At 36.6% G+C, this 18,883-nt stretch overlaps 2 protein-coding genes and 1 long non-coding RNA gene across 3 annotated transcripts; all 3 read right to left on the bottom strand.

The window, feature by feature from the left end:
• Positions 1-627: 627 nt before the first annotated feature.
• Positions 628-2,125, bottom strand: LOC148576880 (uncharacterized). Its single transcript, XM_088502808.1, has 2 exons — positions 1,658-2,125; positions 628-1,572 (listed from the first exon to the last, which is right to left on the bottom strand). Exons 1-2 carry the CDS (start codon positions 2,123-2,125, stop codon positions 628-630), a joined length of 1,413 nt encoding a protein of 470 aa, XP_088358934.1.
• A 5,284-nt stretch (positions 2,126-7,409) lies between these two features.
• Positions 7,410-10,165, bottom strand: LOC107607417 (uncharacterized). The gene is made up of 2 exons (XR_015902362.1): positions 8,220-10,165; positions 7,410-8,016 (listed from the first exon to the last, which is right to left on the bottom strand). It is a non-coding gene; the product is annotated as an uncharacterized LOC107607417 (long non-coding RNA).
• Positions 10,166-11,314: 1,149 nt separating this feature from the next.
• Positions 11,315-15,870, bottom strand: LOC107630984 (MA3 DOMAIN-CONTAINING TRANSLATION REGULATORY FACTOR 1). Its single transcript, XM_016334283.3, has 3 exons — positions 14,874-15,870; positions 13,679-13,773; positions 11,315-13,434 (listed from the first exon to the last, which is right to left on the bottom strand). Exons 1-3 carry the CDS (start codon positions 15,100-15,102, stop codon positions 11,641-11,643), a joined length of 2,118 nt encoding a protein of 705 aa, XP_016189769.1. The 5' UTR covers positions 15,103-15,870; the 3' UTR covers positions 11,315-11,640.
• Positions 15,871-18,883: the final 3,013 nt, after the last annotated feature.

Raw genomic sequence — 18,883 nt, 5'->3', positions numbered from 1 at the left:
GGAACAAAATAAGAAAATAACAAAATACCAACATAACATTGTTTCAAACCTAATGAAACAGCATAACAGCTAAAACACATAACTAATCCTCTTTAAAGATTGCCCCATGCACTAGGAGGCAATTTTGCCATTAGCTTGAGTTTCTGCATTGGGATATAAGGTGCACCAGTCTGGATAATAAAAAAATACCTCTTTCTCTGAATTGGTTGACTGTGTGAGTCCTTCTTGCTAGTGGAGGAAGCTGATGCACTGCTCTTTTGAGGCAAAGGTTGGGATGAAGGAGCTTTAGGGTTGGACTGAGGTGGTGCAGGCCCGGCTACATTTTTGGTCTGGCTCTTGGGCTGAGTTGCATTATTAGTGGGCCTAGCTGCCAATTTTCTGGGCCTGGTTACTAGTTTGTTGGGCTGAGTTGTTGCTGTGTTGGAATGAGTTATTGCAGGGCTGGGTTGAGAGCATGATTTCTTGCTAAGTTTCCCTCTTTGGACTGTTTGGCCAAGGGATTGTGAGCTTGCAACCTTAGTACCTCTCTTTGGACCCTTGGCAGCTTGTTGAGATGCAGGTTGGACTTGTGACAGAAATAAAAAAAGGAACATTTTTAGCACAAGTTAATATAAACCAAACTAAACATTATAGCAGAAAGGATACCTTCTTCTTAGGCTTTGTGCAACTTGATTTCTTGTGACCTAAAGCACCACAGTTAGAACACCTCTGTGTTTGACCCCTACGGGAGAGGTGAGTTTGGCTTCTGTTATCATCATCCCCAGGTCCTCGCTTCTTCTTCTTGACTGGCCGGTGACTTGGCTTCCGATATGGTGGTGGCATGACATCATCATACTGGGATCTCTCCCACAGATCTGACACATTTAGAGGATGTATCACTTCCTGGTAGCACCTCAGGTAAGCATCCTTTTTGTAATGGTCATCCACAAACGACTCCAAGTTCAAACCTTTGAATGTTATGCAGCTAATGGCATGAGGACAGGGTAGCCCGCTCATCTGCCACCTCCTACAGGAACACTCACAAGCAGCCAGATCTACAACAAATTTGTCTAACCCGCACATCACTTCATACTTACTAGCAGCTGACCAAAATGGCCTCCAATCCCTAGAATGCTTTACCCTTTTCTCTAGCTTCTTCAATATTGTTGGCATAATGTTACCCTGGTACACTTGAATCCTAGCTCTATTGGCAGCCCATTTAGTCATTATATAGACCCTAATGTCCTCTAACATAGTGACAATTGGTTTTTCTCTAGCCTCAACTATGACAGCATTAAAACTCTCACTCATGTTGTTAACAAGGGAGTCACACTTTGAATGAAATGAAAAGCGAGAACGGGACCAGAACCTGGGTGGAATGCTGTTCAAGTGCCGAAATGCATCCTCACTCTTAAGTCTCATTGTCTTCATCTCCTTCTCCCAATCTTTCCAGTGCGTAGACTTTGCACATTTCCACATTTGATTCTTTAGCTCCAATCCAAGAAATTTCTTCTTGAAGTTGTTATATAGATGCCTCACACAATATCGGTTGTCCACCCTAGGAATGACTTCCTCAAGAGCTGGTAACAAGTCCTGTATCAGAAAGGTAACCCAACTAATTAGTATAGTCTTCACCATAAGTTATAAAATGCACAAACAATTTTAAATTAATGTTCACCTTCTGCTGATCCAACATGAATGTACACTTTCCAATTTTATCAACACCCAGATCATCAGATAAGTGTCTCAGAAACCAAACCCAGGAATCCTTGGTCTCAGCTTCAACCACCGCATAAACAATAGGAAGGATCTGGTCATTAGGATCTCTTCCTATTACGGTCAGTAACTGACCACCCTGAGGAGTCTTTAAGAAACACCCGTCCAAACTGATAAAGGGTCTGACATGTTGGAAGCTCTTCTTGCATGCATTGAAGCAGACATACAATCTCTGGAATACACAATAGTTCATCAATTCGGGGTTCTGGACTTCCTGGGCAAAATCTGGGCTCCTAATCACTTTCAAGCTAACAGATGAACCTGGATTGGCCCTTAGAATCTCCGCACAGTAATCATTAATCCTTCTATACTGCTCCCTAAATGCACCCTGAATTTGACTTAGTGCCTCTTGCTTCGACTTGGCTGCCATGGACTTGGTCACAATAACATTTCACTTCTTGTGTGCCTTTGCTTGTAACTCCCTTATTTTAATCCTCGGATTAGACTCTACCGTCTTTTTAAATTGGGCTCCAACCCACTTAGTGTGCAGTATCCCAACTCTGTGCATTTGCATGCAGGTGTGTTAGAGGTTCAAGCTTCTTAACTGCCAGGTGGATTCATCCCCAACCCTATGTGCATAGAGCCAGAATGGACAGTCCTTCTGACAAACAACTCTAACTCTGACCAAATCACACTTCTTAAATTTGATGCTCCTAGCTGTATGAACTGCATATGCCAGTACAGTCTCCTTAAATTCTTGTCTGGATGCATAAAGTGTCCCTACCTCCCACCTGTAGCTGCTCATATCCTTCAAAGGTTTATGAACTGAAAACCTTTGACCCACACGATCTGATGCATCATATTCTCAGCATCGTCATCGTCCCCCTCATCCCCACCAATCATGTGATCCATCTCCAACTCATCACTATCTGCTCCATCCTCATCACTAAACTGATTTATACCTTTACTTTTTTCCTTGCCAGCAGTAGCTTCTTCCGGCACAGAATTACCCTCATCAAATCCACTATCACCCTCAAAATCCTCATCACTATTAGTGAAGTGCACCTCTCCTGCACTGTCCCCCTCCTCATCAGATGGCATGTACTCAGGATCCTCACTGTCTTAATCATTGGACTCACTTCCATCTACCTGAAACTCATCCCCCACATAGGTTCGGCACTGGCCCCTGCTGCCTCAGCCCCGTGCCCTTCGAAAACAACCAAGCCAAGCCCATCATCTGTTTCCTCTTCTGCAACTCCCCCAACGTCAACGTAACCCACTTCTGGAAATGGCTCGGCATCGCCCACATCGTGGACCACATACAACTCTACCAAGCCCCATAACCCAGCAATGTTGCACATTTCGATTGATTCTGCGTCACCCTTCAGCATCTTCAGGCTAGTCTCCAAATCATCAAAGCTTGGATCTTTATACCACAACGCAACAATGTTGGCCTGCAAGTACCCAAACTGCCTTAGTTCTTCATAGGCCTCAAACAAAGACCAACGATCGCTGTCAATGTCCTCGATAATTGTACTTTGACCCTTCAGGTACTTAAATACCCCCTCCTCATATCCGAATGCACCCCATGATGCACCCTCACATTTATGTACACCATCTTCTGCTCAGTCAACCCTGTTATACAGCAGAATACATTACTCACAAACATATATACAAACCTTAGCTATAGCAGCAGACTCAGAAGCCTGCATTCAACCCCGAAATGCTCAGACAGAGCAACATGGTGATGAAATGCAAACCTCCAACATGTTGTGAACAGTTGACGTGATTGCTTGAGGGATGGAAAGTAATCGTACCTGAACAATCAGCTGTTGCAACAATGAAGATCACTCACCAATGTCTTAGTACACCGATTCTCAAGCTTAACCCCCCCAATGGCGACAATCCTTTCTGTACACCCTCTTTGCACCTACGTTTGAGGGTTTCACACCAACGTTTCCGTTTTCAAGTGTTTCAAGGAAGTTTATGAGTTACTTCATGAGCAGGAGTGCACTTCGCGGGAATGAAAATTAAGGGAGAGAAACCGCAAGGGTAGAGTTGTCATTAAATTTTATTTTTGGTGCGAAAGGACTATTTTAATACAACTGTCAACTTTGGGGACGATTTTGTTTAAAAATAAAACTTAGGGACAAAAAAAATTTTTGACCCCTACGTTAGGGACCAAAATCGAACTTAACCCTAATTATAACAATGATGATGATGATGATGGAGGAAAAAAAGAAAGGATGAGAAGAATTCAAATAAAAAAAGGAGGAGGAAGAAGAAGAGGAGATGGAGGTGATAGTGATGGTAACAACAATGATAACGAAAAAAGAAGAGTGCATGCACATGATGTGAAAAACGATTATAACAATTTGGTTGGACTTTATTAATAAGTATTTTATTTGGTTGTAGAACTTTATTCAAAACTAAAATTTTAAGTCAAATTAAATGCTGAATTACTCCATTTTATTTATATTTTTGTATTGATGCAGATAAAAATAGATGTTTGTTTCGGTACGATAATAAATTTATACGTACCGATACAATAAAAACATAGACAAATTAAAATACAGACACATGAATTATAATTTCCATGTCATCATTTATTTTTTTTAAAAAAAATACATACCATATCATTATTTTTACTAAAACATTCTTATAATTTAATAAAAATAAAAAATATTTTTTAAATAATTATACAAAAAAAAACTTAAATATCATTTTCTTATATGGGACCTAAACTATCTTTAAATTAGTTAAAATTTAAAATTCAATTAATTTTAATTTATATTTTTAAATTTTAAATAATTTATAAAAACAAAACAAAAACATATGAAAAAAAATAAAAAAATAAAAAAAAGAAGTTCATCTAGGTTGGTGTTCTTCGTCTCTTCCCTCCTCTTCCTTCTCTCTGCTAAAGGAGGAGAAGAAGAAGAAGCCCTCTAACCCTAAATTTTTTTTCCCGAGCTCCAATCATCACTGTGTTTGTTGGATTCGATAAAGACGGCGACGCTGGGCTCTTCTGCTTCCTCTCTTTTGTCAGAGCTGCGAGAGACGAAGCCCGTCGTGTACCACTACTTGCTGCTTGCCTGAAGCTTTCCTCTACTTTGCTCTGCTCCGCTGCACCTTCTGAAGAGTAGCAAGTCCATCGCCGTATCAAGAAGATCCCGCTCTCTCCTCGACCCCGCTATCTCTTCTGACTCCGTGATTGCAAATTGGCAAATTGGGGCTATGGTTTTGTTAAATATTATCATGCTTAGGGCTTGTTTGGGTGAGCTTCTAAGAAAATATCTTTTTTCGAGTTATCTTTTTTTAAAAGATCTTATAGAGAAGTAAAAGTAATTTTATGTTTGGATATCTCATATAAAAAGGTCTTTTTATCAATCAATTATGTTTGGGTATAACAATATAAAAGTACTTTTTTGTTTATTTATTACATAAAAAACATCTTTTTTTTAAGGAAAAAAGATCTTTTAAAAAAAGATGTAAATTACAGCTTCTCAAAAAAGATCTTTTTTTTATTTTACTAGTGCTTTTACTTTTACTACTAGAAATTTGCCAAACACGTTAAAAAATAAAAAAAGAAAAAGATCTTTTTTTAACAAAATAATGGCGCCCAAACATGCACTTAGCCTTGCTCATGCCATTATTAATTAGAATTTCTTCGAACGGAACATGATTTTAATCACATGATCGTCTGAATTTTAGTCACTTTTTTTTCTCTTTGGTTCAATCCTTTATTTTGTTTCTTTGTTCTTGTCAATATGATGTATCAATGCCTCTGTTATTTGAATTTCTGTGTTTTGCCAAAAATCCGTAGTATGGTGAACTTTTTTCTCATATTTTAATAAGTATTTATGTGGTTAGAAGAGCAATTGACTCTGTGGTTGCAATTCGGATTGTTGGTGGAAGGAACACAAATTGGTGCTGGTTTTCTAGTTGTTGGTGGACTAGCCTAGCTTGCTGGATTGATTAATTAATTAATAGAAGAGAGTGGTGTCATAATCTGCATTGATTCTGAAACAAGAAGTGATGTCTCGGTTTCTTCAGTTTCTTGTATGGTTGGCGAACTAAGATGAAAACGATTCTTTAGAAGGCCATTTTATTGTTCTATACTAGAGATTGCTGTGACTTATTTTGGTTTCATGGCTTGATGTTTTGAACTCATGAAAAAAAAAAAAAAAAAAAAAACTTATAGGAAGTTTGCTTCTAAATATCCTTCTTTTGTTCCATGATTTTAAAATGTTATGATAAATTTTTCAAGTGGTACGAGGCTTTTAAAATGTTATGATAAATTTTATGATAAACTCCCATCCTTTTCGATTATTGGTATTGTTAGTTCTACAATACAAAATTTCAATGTTGCAGTCATCATGAAAGGTTTTTTCTGTTTTGAATAAATGATTGGAAAAGTAAAACTTTTATAGTTTTATGTAAGTAGTAATTTTTTATCAAATCTCTGGTTCAATTAGGACAGGTTAACTAGTGAGTAAAGGTAGAAATCTCTTTGAATGTCATTTTAAGGTTTATTGTTAATCCTTCAAGCTCCCCAGTCCTAATTAGCTAAGTTGCGATTTTAACCATTAACGCTCTATAGATTTTATAAATTGTATTAAAGAATAACGAAAGGGAAGATTGGTTCCTGCTCATTTTTTAGAAAGTGCCATTTAAAGTGATATATAGAAATAATTAGATGAAGTTTCACTCTTCATCATACATTATTTTATATTTTTCAACATTATAGTCTGATTGTATTTCGATCATTTTGCACATATATATTATACATATATATTACACGAAAACATTTAGTTTCATTTCATATTGGAATTATATATTTTGAGAACATTATACCAAATACGAGGCATATTTAATTTCATTCTAAGTAAGTTTAATTATTCTTTGTGAAATGTGAAGAAGGGCAAAGGAAAGAAAATGATAAAGGAGTACTTAAACCCCCTGTTTTGAGAAAATAACAAATTTAGTGAAAATTTTGAAGTGTAAACAATTTCTAAAATGATTTCGTCCCAAATAAGATTTCTCTTAATTCTTAAATAAAAGTCATTCATTTTCATGCTACAAAATCCCTTGTAGGAACCAAAACTTGGAGTGTAATCAAATTTAAAATTTCATTACTAAGACTATAGAGCAATTATAGAATTACATGTAATGTAACCAAATTAAAAGTCTCAAATAAAATTAAACCATAACTATCGAAATTAAGATAAGTTAAATGAAATCCCCATACAAGATTTTTTCTTATTTTTGATTTCCAGTTTCCTTGAATCCAAAGGCATGGTCTCCAAAATCTTATTTTTGATTTCCAGTTTCCTTGAATCCAAAGGCATGGTCTCCAATTAGGGCTGCACACGAATTGGACGAATCGGATATAGCCTAAAATTCTAACCGATCCGCACTGCACTCATCGGATCGGATACGATATTTGCATTTTTTCAGGCTGGATCCGATCCGATCCGCATACTTGCAGATCGGATCAGATCGGATATCGCGTATATCCGCATAATTCAAAAAAACTATTTTAAGATTTTGTTTGACTGTTTTTACAAAAAAAAAAAATATCCAGAAAATTTATTTTTCACCTGTTTAAACCTATTTATTTCTAAAATATTAATAAAAGTTCTCTTGAATAACAAAAACAAAATAATAACACAATATTTAAGTTTAATTATTCTAAGTTAAAGTACAACATAAAAAATTAAAAACAAGATATCATAAAATTCATAAAATAACACACTAAAATTCATATCACATTAGAGTTTACTTTCTTAAACTATGCTATTTATATGAGATGTACGGATATGCGGATTTGCGGATCGGATCCGCGGATATTACTGCCAAATCCGCAATCCGATCCTACCATAGTGCGGATCGGATAATATTCGCAAAATTCAGATCGGATGCGGATAATTATCACGGATATGCGGATATTATCCGATCCATGTGCAGCCCTATCTCCAATGTAACAAGTCCTTTCTATCTTTAATTCTGAGTTACCTTGGCCTCAACCAAGACTAGAAAACTATTCACTTTTTCTTAACTTGTTAACATTGTTGGATTTCAAGCAGAAAACCATTATAAATGCATACTCATCATAGCCATTGTCACTGCTTCATGATTTCCTGCTAGAATCAAAGCTTCAAGCTAAGATCAAAGGCCGTAGCGTCCTGCTTCGCGTCGCACGTGATGTGATCCAGGTGCATCCTTCCCCCACTCTGGATCCTTAACTTCTAAGAAGTTATAGAAAGGCTTATTGCCTGATGCATTTGATCCTGAACGATGGTTTGAGTCCTCAGTACTATCCTATAAAGTTTCGAAACCAAATGTATAGTTAGATACGCAAACTATAATTAAGAAAAATTGTCCTTCATTGTTCTAAACCTTTGGATAGATAGAAAATGTACAAATTTTATCTTATGCGAGGATCATTTGTTTAATTATTTGCTTTATTCCTCAAAAAGATTGATACAGTTACTAAACAGAACCAAAGAGTTAAGAATATTGACCTTCTGAAATTTTTTGCAACTTCCATGACTTGGTTGTAAGTTAGCATAGTGCCCTTGGAAAGAACACCTTGAAACAAATGCATAGGTGGTGGTGGATGAACATCTCGATGAGTTGCAAATGATGGAAAATTTGCTTGGCCATGTACGCCAATGTCAGAATTGAACCTTTTGTTGTTGAGATCCAACAAAAATCAATAGCCAAGAACTGAATCAATAGCTCGACAAAGAAATTTGCCCGGCAAATTCTTTTTGAAAAATCAATAGCTAAGAACTGAATCAATCATTGACCTTAATAGCATCAAGGCATCAACTATAACAAATCAAATGCCTATATGAAATTAAAGTAAAATATGCCTTACAAAACCTACTCAACTAGAAGAAAAAGTCAAGAAAGCATTAGATGTGTGTTTGTAATAAGAACTTTTGTTTGAAGGAGTTCTATATGATTGTGCAGTCCAAGTGGCAATGATCCTAAAGAGTCAAGGATACCACCTCCAAGAAATTGATGCATCTGCAAGCATAGGTTTAAATTACACATGATACTTTCAAGTTTAATAGAGTAGCAAATAAATAAGTACCTCTTTATTTGATAGAAAAATGCTAGACTCACTTTCAAGTTCTACAATGCTGATTAAAAGAACCAATACACCAACAATCCAACATAAAAGAAGTTAGAGAAATACTCAAGAGCTTGCTAGGTATTATAAATAAAATTCGTTACAACTGGCATGTCATGGAGCTGCTGCTTATCAGTTTTGGCAAGAAAACTAAGTGGAACTATCTTGAATCAGAAAGATAAAAAGCAATAAACTATAGAAAAAAAGGAATTAAGTTTTGTGATTTGTTATTGATAATAAAAGAAGAAATCAGAATCATAGCTTTCTCGCTACAATGAGTTACACTATACATCAAGTGGCCTCTCTCTATTTTATACTCTTCACAAAAATCTATGATCTTATCATACAGTGTTAAAACTCACAATATAGGCACAGATAAAAAGAAAGAAAGAAAGCACATACAGGAACAGAGAATGAGACTTAAATAATTAAGTCTAAGTTAGTTAACATCAAATGAAAAATTTCCAAGCTCAGGACCCTAGTTTGTTCAAAGTAATTAAATTAGTATATTAAGTATTTTTTGGTCTGCTCTATATAGTCTGTGCACTCTGTACATGGAGTATAATCACTAACTTGTAAATAACTAGAAACTTGGCTTTTTTGTCTGAAGAGTTAGTTTTGTAGTAATGAAAACTTATAAACTAATTGAAATCACTTGGCACAAATGAATGAACCTAAGAACCTTCATAAAAAACAACTAAAAAATAAATGTGAAATTTGGACAGAAGATTGAATCTGGACAGAGGATTTGGGTTGAAATTCGGACGAGCGTTAAAATTCAGGGGAATTTGATTTTGGAACTAACAGAAACTAAGGCACTTCGGAAAAAAATTAAGGAAAACACAGAGAATTGGAAAAAAGAGTGAAAACATACTTTCTCTTCTTTCTCCAAACCACCTTTTCACCAGTGGCGCGCCTCCTGTGCAAAGAATTCCTAGAAATACCTGAAACGCAAGCGACGAGCGACGAGCGACTCGAAGACGGCGAAGACCCGAAACCAGAAGACGACGAGCCATGACGACCCGACGAGTTGCTTCTGTCGCCGACGACGATGAGCCCAGGGAAGGCCGCGAGACGTTGAGACCCTGGTGACGAGGCGAGACGCCGGCGAGTGTGACTGAGACGAGACTCGAGTGAGACTGAGAGAGACTCTAGTTGGCTAGTGGTAGTGGAAGTGGGAGAGAAGAGAGAGCTTGAGTCTGAGAATCGAGAGTGAGAGACGTTTGAGAGAGGTGAGAAAATCGAGTCAAGATGAAGAACATTTTTTTTTAGTGTTTTAGATATATTTTTTGGTATGAATGAGTATAAGAGATTAGGGTTTATGAAGAATATTAATAAAATTGAAAAAAATTTCTTTTAGTGTAGATGAATAATCAGATGAGTTTTTGTATATTTTGAAGATTATTTAAGATTTTAAAATATAAAATTAAAGTTAGTTGAATATTAAAATTTAAATCTTTTTGTATAATTATATATAAATTATTTTTTATTTTTATTAAATTATAAAGGTGTTTTAGTAAAAGTAATATTACAATATATATTTAAAAAAATAAAAAATAAATACTGATATGGAAATTATAATCCACGTGTCGTGTTTTAGTTTGTCCACATTTTTGTTGTACCGATATATATAAATTTATCATTATATCGAAATAAATACTATAAAAATAAGTTTTAACATACGTATTTGTAGAGGTGTACATGGATGGAGTGAGACTGAATTCATTTTGACTCAAACCCGACTTAAAATAATGACCCTTAAACCGATCATAAACCCAGTAACATCATACTACTTTCAGGTTATACTAACACCAAGTCTAAACCACTGAAGTTTAGATCTTGATAAACTTTATGGTAAAAAATTATGATACTCTTATTTATAAAAAAAAAAATATTTGTTACCAAAAAGTTGATATTCATATTTAAACTTGAATTTATCCATAAATTTTAATTTCATATTTAAACTTGAATTTATCCATAAATTCTAATTTCATGTTTCTTTGATCTATTTTCTAATTCAACAAATGTAATTAAAAAACAAAAACAAAACAATAAATTTATAATTAATATAACATAATATTAAAATTAATTTAAAATATATATACTTCTTTTAGTCCTCTTAAAATGCACATGAATCTATTTTTAAGACTCTTATCCGATTCTAGATCCGATGAAATCACACCAAATTAACTCTCATAGTATTTGAATCCGAGGCGGACACCCCTAATGGAGCTTCGAACAACAATAACATTTTTCTCCACACCAGAAGTATAAGCGATATAGCACCACGATGGAAGAAACTGCACTCTAGGAACAGATAGGAAAGGCCTCTGAATTTAGGCTTGGTAGCCACCTTTCGTCGTGTTATGCTACTCGGGCCAACAGACTCTTCTATAATATAAGGCCGTGATTTTTCATGCTCTTTTGCTGCATATTCAATAACCAGTTAACCTCAGAACCGAGAACAAGAAGTGACGATGGCATAAATTAATGATTCAACATAACGGGAAAAAGAGAATCGATGCTGAAAAATAGTACAATATATGCCCTGCCCTTCTAAAATACCTCATTGATGCAACATCGTCCTAAAAAGATGTCAATGTAATGAGAACAACTTTATACAACGCGACGGAGATAACAAGAATCTCTATCGGTGAGTTGATGCTTCAAAGAAAAGGGTAAGTTTAAAAAAGAACAGATAAAAAGGGACATTTTTAGAAGTAAAACGATCCCCAGATTTTATCCACACATTTCAGTCGGGAGCTAAAAGAACATCAACATGCATGAGACTGAAAGCCATCTCTTTAGACCTCTGTGGCACAGGAATCAAATGACGGTAGAAGCCAACCCTTGGTCTGGGCATGCTGCACATAGAACCCAAACTTCTCCTTTGCATTTGGAATGTCCAGAGCCAGATCATCAAGACTGTCCTTGATCCGGGTGAACCCTTTCGTCATCTGATTGATGGTGATCAAACCCTCACTGAATCCCTCCTGCAGCAGATCAAGCATCCTGTCATTCTTCTTCTCCATGGCCATGACCAAAGCTTTCTTAACTACCTCATGGTTGAAGAAGGGCATTCCAAGGTCCCGGATACACTGGCAAGCTTCACTCACAACCCCGCCGCTTTCATACTCCTCCAAGAGTTTCATGATCTTGTCCTTGGCATCCTCAACAGCCCATCCGGTCCCACCACCCCAACATCTCAACAGCCTCTCACCAGCATGACGAGCTGCTATGAGTGTGCGTGCCATTCGCACCGTCTCGGTCCCACTGCACTTTGGGGGTAACCTAATGGCAATTTCTTCCAAATTCAGAGGGGCCAATACATCATCTATCACAGTCCGAGCCAAGAACAGAGCAAGTTCATTTGAAGCATCCAATATATCTAGTGCCGTATCTTCTGCACTTTCAAGAAGCATGACAAAACCATTAACTATATCCTCTGTCGAGAAAATTTCTATATGTAGAGCAGATAGCAGTACAGATGCCATTTCCTTTTCTCTGTTCTTTCTGTCCATGGCAAGAGTTATTAGCTTCTTCAAGAATATTGCATTATACTCAGGTGCACCAAGATCTTCAAGACTCCGAATCAGTTCAGGAATATCATCAGACAGAAAATACTCGTGAATTATGGTTACAGCTTCCTTTTTGTACTTCCGCATCTTCTCGTCTTCAACTTGAATTTCTCCGTTGTCACCATTAGGATTCACAAATGATGCATCAAGCCACCCTTCAGATATTGCCTTGGGAACCAATGACAGAAACAAGGCTTTAGCTGATGGAATATCAAGAGCAAGATCATCTAGGCCTTCTGCCAATCGAGAAAATCCTTTGACCATTTGACTGGAACTAATGAGTCCTTCTTCTGCTGCTTCTTTTAGTAGCTTCAACATCAGTGGTTCTGCTGAACGGTTCTCCATGGCAAGTACTAGAGCCCTCTTCACAACCTCATGATGGAAGAATGAAACCCCCAACTCACGTATGCACCTACAGGCTTCAAATGTGTCACCACTCTCCACATATTCCCTTAATAAATCGGCAATCTTCTTCTTCACTTCTTCAACGGTGATGTGAGTGCTACCACCCCATCGCCTCTCCACAAGTTCCGCATGGTGGGGAGCAGAGAGATAACTCTTCTCAGCAGTCTGGACTACCAGAGCACCCTTGGAAGGCTCTGGAAGAGCCTTCCTTGCCCTAGCTAGGAAAGCTGGAGGAAGAATGTCATCAACGACAGCCCGTGCCAGGAATAAAGCAAGGATATCAACTGCATCCAGTATGTCCACAGCAAGATCATCGGCAGATTCAATAAGCATAAAAAATCCATCTCTGATCTGTGCAGGGCTGATGACATCAGCATACAATGCTGAGAGCAGAACAGACGCCATTTCTTTCTCCTTATCATGCCTGTCCATGGCCATCGACACAAGGCGCTTGATAAAATATGGATAATATTCACTAGATCCAAGTTCTTTGAGGTCAGACGCAGCCACATCCACATCCCCAGTACTGAAATATTCCTCTATGATAGATACCACGGCTTTCTTGAAATCATCCAAGGGGTCCATCACTGTAGATCCAACTAACTGATAGGGCTCCTAAAATTAGCAAGAGTATGCAAAACCAGGTATATGTTATCATGTGCTTGTTGCCACAATCAAATATACAATGAAAAATAAACGGTCAACAGGTACAGTTTACAACTAATTAAATGAAAACACAAAGAAACCCCAACCTACTACCAGGGCTATAAGATCTCGTAAAAAAGTCTCTATGTTGATGATATTATCACACAATAAATTATATTAGGAACTACCAACAAAAACTAGAAAGGTAGTTTACCTCGCCACTGTCATAATTTGGATCATTGCGATCTAGGTGAGCTTCACCTTCAGTATCAAGCAATTTCCCCCAGGTACCCTTACCACCAGCACCATCTGCATCAACAGGATGAAGAACATCAAATAACTAAAGAAAGATAACTACAAATTACAATCAATTCTACCATTCATGTTATACCGCAAGCACGGGAAGATCCACACCACTAATTAACATCGTCATGACTGTCAAGCCAACATATAAAACTAAGCTATCAGGCTGAAGCACTTGACAGTAGAAGTATATATATATATATATATAATTCACGGGGTGCAACCAAATCAGGTTTCTACAATCTATGAAGTAAAAAGATGATCAGATCAGGCAGTTGAGTAAGTCAACATGATGCTTCTGGTTAAATATAATTAATAAACCAACTATGCTACGTGTACACTAAAATCCACCACCAAAGTCAGCCAAGAGTATAAAACAAATGTTGGAATACAAATACGCATTGAAAATAAATTAAATTACATATGTATTTATACACAAATATATTGGTAGCCGATTTTGGTGGCTGCTTTTAGCATAGGAATAGCATTTTTGCTTCCAGACAACATTGCATTAATGGTTAACATTTATTATGCACCAGAATACTTTTCCACTATAGAAAGTAAAATGACCGACACATCAATCCCAAAATGCGTAAACCTTCACTCACCATGTACGCATCGAAAGAATTAACTAGTCAGAATAACATCTTTGTCTATCAGATTCATACGGATTATGATTGCTAATACACAACAAGTCAACAACTGGATCATAATAACTTAAAGCAATACAAACATAAAGCCAAAAAAAATTCCACAAATTTCACAGCTAGAACTAGCCGACGAATTTTAAAAGTCACCACAGAACAAATCAAACAATAATCTGCTTTCAATAAGCAACAATTAAAAACTAATTTACAGTTAATAACCCTAATCTGTTCACCAATAAGTTATGGTGTACCATAAATACCCTCTCAGATATATTTCTTCCAACAGTTCCTCAAGATACTAATCAAACAGTCTAATAGTAGAAAATTGTGTAGTTCGCTAATCACAAAATAGATGATAAACAAAGAAATAATGCACAGCTTGCAGTATATACACATAGAGCATACAATTCTTAAATTAAAAATAATAATTACAAAATATCTGATGAAGACGGTGCACACCTTTCTTCACTCTCACTAACTTCCCGGAGTGAGACCGACGAACGTGTCTCACAGCAATCCCAGCGGTTTGAGCCTTTCCGCCGCCAGCAGGAGCCTTAACATGATGATGCTCAGATGAAAGCAGCGACGACGGCGATTTCGGCGACGACGACAGATTTTCTGCGTTCTGACTAGCGATCTTGAGAATCTCCCTCTGTCCATCCGTAAGAAACCCCTCGCCAGATGCCATTTCACTGATAAAACCCTCAAAATCTTAATAAAAACAAATCTCCCCGAAGAGGAAACTACTCACAGAAATGGCGAATCGAGAACCGGTACTCTTCTGTGCTTGGCCCGGATCTCGAGCCAACACAGGAAGAAAACCAACCGGATTCTCCAATCGGAAAACTCTCCGGCGGCGGTGATAGTAAAAGAGAAAAAACCGCGAAACGATAAGATCCAACGAAACGAGATTTTGAGTAGAAAGCCGAAGCGGATATGGAGTAAGAGCAGAGATAATCGGAGAGAGTAAGTGAGAGTGTGTGTGTCTGAAATCGGTGGAAAGTGGAGAGGAAATGGATGAGAACGAAAGAGAAGAAGGGGGTTTATATATGGAGGCTACGGTTACGTGTACACGTCACCAATTTGGGGGCAAGGTTTTTGGGTTGGGTTTGGGCCGATTCTGTTTTCGTTATCGTTTTATTTGTGTACACGTGGCGCTGCAGTTAAAGGCGGAGGGAGATGGCTGAAGAATAAAGACAGGGTTTTAAGTTTTTAGTCATGTGCGCACCCCTTTGCTTGCCGTGAGATTCCCGTATTAACCCTAATTCTCGCTCATAACTTTAGCGGTTTAGCCATTTAGGACCATCCCCATTTGCCACCATTGCCGAACATACAAGTGAAACTTTGTTTTCAACACTTCAAGTCTCTCTTCTTTTTAAAATATAGATGACTGTATAGATAGATATAGACGATTGGATAAGAAGGAGCTAGGTCAGTTATCTATCGAGGAAAACTTGTTATTTCTAAGATTTTTTTTTCCCCTTTTTTCCTCCTGTTGTAATGGCAACAGTTGTGTTGTGATAAGGATGAACGCTTGTTTCCATAAAGAAATAATATGTATGATCAGATGCTTAACTATTTTTCTTAATTGTTTCTTAAGGAAAAGGAAGATAAAAAAATGCATATGACATGAAAGTAACTCTCTTGATTTAATGAGAAAGAAAATTTAAGTATCTCGACAATAAAACGTTGCTAAGAAGGAAAAAGGGGTTTAAAAGATGTATAAAACCATTTTTTTTTATAAAAATTAGATGATAATAATAATAATAATAATAATAATAATAATAATAATAATAATAATAATAATAATAATAATAATAATAAATTGAGATGAATCAAAAGAGTAAATATGTTCTTTTTTTTTCTTGCACTTTTCTATAAAATATAGAATAAAAGATAAATAGGTCTCTGACTTTTTTAAATACGGACATTTTCGTTCTTCAAGATTTAAAAATATATTTAAATCTCTCACCTTATGAAACGCGTGACAATTATACCTCTCCGTCGAGTTGGGGTTCAAAACGGCAACAGAGCATGCTGACCTGGAAGAGTGGAGTGTCAGGTGTCCATTTTGGTTGCTGATGTGGATAGAGAACAATTTTTTAATGGACAAATTAGTCCTTGCGGTTCAAAACGACGCTGTTACCATCACTGAGCCCTAGAGAACGAATTTGTTGCTCTTTCAATTTCTTTGTAAGGGTAGAAAGGTACACTAGAGTTGCCTGCAGCTTCGCGCAAGAGGCGCTTTGCTGTTGTATGTTTGCTCAACCAAGCAAAACGACGCCTGGCACAGTAGCATACGAGAGACAAAAGAACAGCCACTGCCAAAACTCCAGTTGTAATCACTGTCAAGTGTGAACAATAACGTTATGATTAATCAAAATATTTTTCTGTTGCATGTTGTGTTTGGAAAATAGAAGAGAAGAAAAACAGGTATTGGAAGCTAAGGAATCATGCATATTGAATGATAGCATAGTGATTAGTGAATGAATGATTAACTTATCAACATGGACAATCCTATGAAATTCATTACTTCATCCGGTATCCCGGAAATAAATCTATGCAATATGCTATCATATATAAGATCATACTCTAACAGTAATTAGTACAAAAGGAAGCTAATTGTGTAAAGATGTAGAGTATGGTTGTACCTCCAACAATAACACATATTTTAGTTGTTTTTCCACATTCTCTCGATGTTACTATTGATGCACTGCAACTTAAAACTGAATCAATTAATCACAAGGGAGCAATAAGTAAAGTATCAGAAATGAGAAAATGACTATTTAAAAAAAGTTAAGTTTAGTCTCCAACTGAAAAATAATAAACTCATTTTTCCAGAAAATCTTGCATTCATAAACTGTTTTTGCAATGTACCAACCTTTTCTCTAGAATCTATGGATAATTCAAGGAGCAATAGGCCTAATGATCGACCAATATCATGTGTTGTGTCCTCAATATGTTTGATAGGGTCTTTCAAGCTAGAACTTTTTTTCAAAGCTTTAGCACGGCTAAGCGAAGTTTCGATCAATTCCAAAGATTTTCTGATGGATGGCTTATTTTCTATAACTGTGATTTTGTCACTCAAATCACTGAGTAAACTACATGGCAAACTCGGTAAAAGCATCTATCTCAACTGGATTTTTTGGAGGAAAAAAGAAAAGAAAAGAATAATCAGTTACACAATTAGTAAACTGTAACTGGAAAACACATGATAAAGGAATTAACTCTATAAGAAACTAATGGGAAATTGAGAGCAAAACGAAAGGGAAAAAATCAATCACACAAAGAAATTCAAGAAATTTAGAGGGAAATTGAATTGAACCTGTTGAGAAAATGTAAGGGATGACGACATTAACAATTTGTTTTAGAATAATAATAATAATTAATTAATTTGTATGACATTCACAAGGTTTTTTTCCTTTTGGTTTCACAAAATTTATGTCGCCATCATCAACAAGAAGAAGAACAAGGAAGAGTACCTGCACTTAAGAGAGGGGTTGCGCGGAGATGAGATCTGAAGTGCGGAAGCGTTGATGTTGCATTAACCATGGCGTTAACATTTGAGAGCATAAAATGAGAAAAAGAAGAAGAGGAAGAGATGGCTAATTTTGAAGAAGACGAAGAGGAACAACAAGAAGAAGTGTTATTAGTACTCGGAGAGATATGAATCATGTTCAAGAATATGTTATTGCAGTTAATTGAAGAAGAGGAAGAAGAAGAAGAAGAGGAGGAAGATCTCATGTCATGTTGAAGGGTGCACCACCATAACTGTTATAACATGGAGTAGGCAAGGTGGGCGGCAGTAGTGGCGGTGGTAGCGGTGGTTCTTCGAAGTAAGAGGAGGAAGAAGTAGGAGGGATGTGGAGCTGGTGAAGGAAAGGATCTCTCATGGTTGAGAATGGATCCCCAAAGTAGCGGGCGGTGGTGTCGTTTTGAAGCATAAGGACCAATTTGTCCATTAACAATTTATTCCCCATCCACATCATCAACCAAAACGGACACTTGACACTCCACCCTTCCAGGTCAGCATGCTCCGTTGCCGTTTTGAGCCCCAACTCGACGGAGGGGTATAATTGTCACGCATTTTGTAAGGTAAGGGATTTAAATATATTTTTAAATCTTAAGGGACGAAAATGTCCGCGTTTAAAAAGGTCAGAGACTTATTTTTCTTTTACTCTAAAATATAATGAAGTAATGATATTATTATTTTTATTTTTGATAATATCTGATCTGTTAGCTATAGCACGACCTAATTATATCTATAAATTTGAATCCAAGTGAAATAATAAACGTGACTTATCTTTAGTTAGAGAGAATCTCAGCTTCAACAACTCACTCACAAACAGACTAAGGTTGGTTACTAAAAGATCAGGAAAAGATCTCAACCACTTTGAAGAGTAACACTCTATAAATACAAAACTCTAACTATGTAAAAGGTATGCTATTCACTTTAAATAACATTATAC

The sequence above is a fragment of the Arachis ipaensis genome, chromosome B1, assembly GCF_059453495.1.
Source record: "Arachis ipaensis isolate K30076 ecotype BB chromosome B1, ASM5945349v1, whole genome shotgun sequence".
NCBI lineage: Eukaryota > Viridiplantae > Streptophyta > Magnoliopsida > Fabales > Fabaceae > Arachis > Arachis ipaensis.
Note: the sequence above shows the minus strand (reverse complement) of the source record. Positions and strands in the feature narration are given on the sequence as shown.

Coding starts and splice junctions, on each gene's coding strand:
- LOC148576880 (XM_088502808.1), bottom strand. CDS start 2,125: ATGGCAGCCAAGTCGAAGCAAGAGGCACTAAGTCAAATTCAGGGTGCA. Junction 1,573..1,657: donor TCATGTTGGATCAGCAGAAG/GTGAACATTAAT, acceptor TTTCTGATACAG/GACTTGTTACCAGCTCTTGA.
- LOC107630984 (XM_016334283.3), bottom strand. CDS start 15,102: ATGGCATCTGGCGAGGGGTTTCTTACGGATGGACAGAGGGAGATTCTC. Junction 13,774..14,873: donor GTTAGTGAGAGTGAAGAAAG/GTGTGCACCGTC, acceptor CTGTTGATGCAG/ATGGTGCTGGTGGTAAGGGT. Junction 13,435..13,678: donor CAAATTATGACAGTGGCGAG/GTAAACTACCTT, acceptor TGCTAATTTTAG/GAGCCCTATCAGTTAGTTGG.